The sequence below is a fragment of the Tarenaya hassleriana genome, unplaced genomic scaffold, assembly GCF_000463585.1.
Source record: "Tarenaya hassleriana unplaced genomic scaffold, ASM46358v1 Cleome26, whole genome shotgun sequence".
NCBI lineage: Eukaryota > Viridiplantae > Streptophyta > Magnoliopsida > Brassicales > Cleomaceae > Tarenaya > Tarenaya hassleriana.
This window is the reverse complement of record NW_010965869.1, coordinates 2,155,033-2,159,372: the sequence shown is the minus strand read 5'-3', so window position 1 is coordinate 2,159,372 and position 4,340 is coordinate 2,155,033. Positions and strand designations below refer to the sequence as shown.

The following is a 4,340-nucleotide window of genomic DNA, read 5'->3' as shown; positions in this document are numbered from 1 at the left end:
ACTAAAAAGGATCAAAATATTTTACAAATATCAGCATAGGAGTGTATTTTTATGTAAAGCATTAGTTTGATTGATAGAACTAGAAGCATATATTGCTTTTTGTAACAGTTTTAGAACAGGCACACGTAAACGGGGTCTAATCAAAGTCACTTTCGTCTGTTTATGAGTTAATCCTTGGAGATTAGTGTTTTTTTGGTATGATAATTCACGTCTACGTGGCACGTGAGATGCTAACTAAGAACAAATATCGATGACCATAATGTTATCCTAATCCAATCAAATCAAATATGAAAGACGTGGATTATCAATCTCCATAATAATCCGACGGACATACACACACACGCGCGCACGCGCCCGAGAGGCGAGTCTGAGCCATACGCGCCTGCCGAGAGTGGGGTTCGGGATGAAACACAAAACACACTACGGAACTAAGTTTTGTTACGTCATATGACAAAAGCCACGTAAATAAAAACAAAGAAATATAATGGCAAAATATATCCAAAATTCAGAAAAAAAAAATTAATTAAATTAAAATAAAGATTAGGAAACAAAAAGACGAGAGAGAGAGGAAACGCACTTTCCCACTTTTATATCTTGCACGCATCCATATACCAGAGAGTTTTAGAAACCATCTTCGTACAAAAAAAAAAAAACACCCCACAAAGAAGAAGAGGAAGAAGAAGAACCACAAAAACAAGAAGAAGGAAAAGTACAGATCTTTTGTAAAAGATTACAACAGATATTGAGGAAGTTGTAAAAGATTTTTGTTGTTTCGTTTGGTTTTGTCTGCTTTTTCTGTTCGGTTGTTGTTGTGGTGTGGGTCTAGGCAAACTGGAGAGATTTGGGTTTCTGGGTTCGTCGGTGTTATTACTGTTCTTCGTCCTCCTCTGCTTCATTCTGGATCTGAATCTGAATCTGAATCCTTCAGGTTTCTGCAATGCCCCTACCCTTTGAAGAGTTTCAAGGGAAGGGGGTTTCAGATTTCTCTTCGTCGTCGTCTTCTTCCTGCTCTGAGCCACTGTCCTCGCTTCTCCGTTGCCGGGAAATTACAACCGCCGCCGCCGATTTGTGTTATGCCGGTGGCTCTATTTCCGAGCCCACCTCTGTTCTGGACGCTGTAAGAAGCCCAAGCACTCTCACTACCTCCTCATCCACGCTGTCTTCCTCTCACGGTGGAAACAACTGCGGCGGAGGCGGCGGTGGCGTCCCCGCAGTTTCCGTTAACCCCGCCGCCTCGGATGAAAAATCTGGAGAGATGGGCGTGGAGGAGTGGGACAACGTACTTCCTGGTTCGCCTAGCCACGAACATAGCATCCTCAGACTGATCATGGGAGATTCCGAAGACCCATCTATCGGATTGAATAAGATCCTTCAGACATCAACTGCGTTTCAATCTGGGCCGAGTTCTGAGTTCAGTGCCGTCGGATTTGGGGTATTGGATCCTGGTTTCGGGTTAGAGGCGGCGCCAGTGTCCGCAGATTCTCTCTGTTCATCAGGTTTTTCCGTCGACATCGCTCCGACAACCAACCCGCTGCTCCCGCCGTCTGTTCCGCCATTGTTTCCGACCCATGAAACGTTCAAAGGTCTGGACGAGAAGCCTCAGGTCATAATAAACCAAAACCAAGTCCATTTCACGCAAAACCCGCCCATGTTCATGCCTGTGCCCCACGGGCTGTTCCAAGATCATAACTTTCCGGTGTCTCCTCCGCCGGCGAAGCGGCTGAACTCTGGTCCGATGGCACCGCAGCAGGAGATCATCGAACAGCTGTTCAAGGCGGCGGAGCTGATAGAGAGCGGCGGCGATCCGGCTCTCCTTCAGGCGATATTGGCGCGGCTCAATCAACAGCTCTCTTCCCCTTTCGGTAAGCCCTTCCAAAGGGCTGCTTTCTACTTCAAAGAGGCTCTCCACAAGCTTCTGAACAACATCTCCTCTCCTTCCTCCTCCTCTTCTTACAGTCTCATCTTCAAGATCGGCGCTTACAAATCTTTCTCTGAGATCTCCCCTGTCCTCCAGTTCGCTAACTTCACCTCCAACCAAGCCCTCCTAGAGTCCTTCCATGGCTTGGATCACGTCCACATCATCGATTTCGACATCGGCTATGGCGGCCAATGGGCTTCTCTCATGCAAGAGCTCGTTCTCCGCGAGAACGGACCTCCGTCTCTGAAGATCACCGTCTTCGCTTCTCCGGCGACCCACGACGAGGTGGAGCTAGGGTTTACCCAAGAGAATCTCAAGCATTTCGCTTCAGATATCAACATCTCCTTCGAGATCCAAGTCCTGAGCTTGGATCTCCTCAACTCAGTCTCGTCGTGGAATCCGCCGGAGAGAGAGGCCGTTGCCGTCAACCTCTCTTTCTCCAACATCCAGTCGTACCTGCCATCCGTCCTGCGTTTTGTGAAGCAAGTGTCGCCGACCATCCTTGTCTGCTCCGACAGGGGATGCGAAAGGACGGATCTACCCTTCCCGCAGCAGCTCGTCCACTCTCTGCAATCCCACGTCGCCCTTCTCGAGTCCATCGACGCCGTCAACGCCAACCTCGACGCGATGCAGAAGATCGAGAGGTTCCTGATCCAGCCGTCGATCGAGAAGCTGGTAGTGAATCGCGGCCGTTCGATCGATCGGAGGGTACCGTGGCAAGCCATGTTTATGCAGATGGGATTCTCGCCGGTAACTCACAGTAACTTCACGGAATCTCAGGCGGAGTGCTTGGTTCAGCGGACGCCGGTGAGAGGATTTCACGTGGAGAAGAAGCAGAACTCTCTCGTTCTCTGTTGGCAGAGGAGAGAACTCGTCGGAGTTTCGGCCTGGAGATGTCGGTGCTGATCGCCGGCGGCGATGAACCTTCTCCCAACAAATTATAAATTTTTTTTTAATTTTATTATTTAATCAATTGTAATTGTCGGTCTTGTTGTGGTCCATGACATTCTTAAATTACATCGTTGTTTCGGTTATTATATGATCCAAATTCTTAAATTACATCGACTGTGGTCACAGATTTTAATTAAACAAAATAATTAGGTGATGGTTTCGATGCATGGCGGAAAGCTATTCTGAAATCGTTGTTATTAATGTAATGCATTGTTTGATATATATTTTTCTTTGGCCGATTGCGGGGTCTGTTGTTTATTATGTATGTCCCCATGATGTCACATGGGTCTTGGAGCATTGGACCCCTACTTTATTAATTATTTTAACAGGTCATTTTCCTAATTTATTTGGTCCATACCCATTACGTTTCGTATGCCGTTTATCGTAATTGGATTGGATGAAAGCTTTAATTACCATCCTAATACAATAATCCCCCATATATATATATATATATATAATCATAAGAAGAGGACGATTAAATTAAAATTAAAATAAAAAACAAACAAACTGAACTATTCAATACATGTATATATGGCGGATCTAGAAATATTTATGATTAGGGCATCGTAAAAATCAATTTGATTTTATTATAAGGGCATTTAATAATATTAATCAAAATTTATAGAATTTATAATGAAATTAAACTTTTTTTAATTTCAAAGTGGTGCATGTGACGCATTCTCTTCTGTCACTGCATGTATATATATATATATAGCATATATATATTATGATGTTTTTCATTATAACTTCCTCGAGTTAATTTGCAAAAAAAAAAAAAAAAATCAAAATCATATTTTTTTATTTCATTTTAATTTTAAAGAAATAAGGATTATGCCAACTTTAGGAATTTTAGAAGCAACGGCACTCTTTCATGATTTCAGAATTAAAAAAATTAAGAAAAAAAAAACACTAGCAAAATTGTTTTTGATAATTTATCGGCGCATTCCAACAATCATAGGATTACCGAACTTCAATTAATCATATTAATTGGCATGCAATGTATTTGATAATCGTACAGTAAGGGTCTATCAGACGAATATACCATACCATGTGGTGGCATTACTTGTTCGGCGAATTTAAGTAAATAATTAATTAATAAGTTTGTGCCTAATTGGATGTGTAATTTTCATAACGACTATCCCGCCCTGACGCTTTTGTCTCTTGTGCTCACGTAGTTGGGGACAGTGATTGAGGTTTGACAGATAAGTTGTCCTTGAAGCTGAAGAACCGTCGTTGATCGGACCATGACACGTGTACGGTTGTAAATCAGTTGATCATCAGTAAATCAACGGTCAGAGATCAGGAAAAATGATGCGAGTCCGATATTTTCGTCTGACGTGGAAGGTCAAAAAGAATAATCACGTGCGCTCAGCTCCACTGTTTGGTATATTATCAAACTTCATCAAATGGGTACTTGCCGTTGGATTAATTTTCAAATCAACATTTTTTTTTGGGGGGGGGGGGGGGGGAC

General features: G+C 43.2%; 1 protein-coding gene across 1 annotated transcript; it reads left to right on the top strand.

The window, feature by feature from the left end:
* The first annotated feature begins 569 nt into the window (after positions 1–569).
* Positions 570–2,977, top strand: LOC104817010 (scarecrow-like protein 6). Its single transcript, XM_010546064.1, has one exon. It carries the CDS (start codon positions 938–940, stop codon positions 2,822–2,824), a length of 1,887 nt encoding a protein of 628 aa, XP_010544366.1. The 5' UTR covers positions 570–937; the 3' UTR covers positions 2,825–2,977.
* The last annotated feature ends 1,363 nt before the right edge of the window (positions 2,978–4,340 follow it).

Coding starts and splice junctions, on each gene's coding strand:
- LOC104817010 (XM_010546064.1), top strand. CDS start 938: ATGCCCCTACCCTTTGAAGAGTTTCAAGGGAAGGGGGTTTCAGATTTC.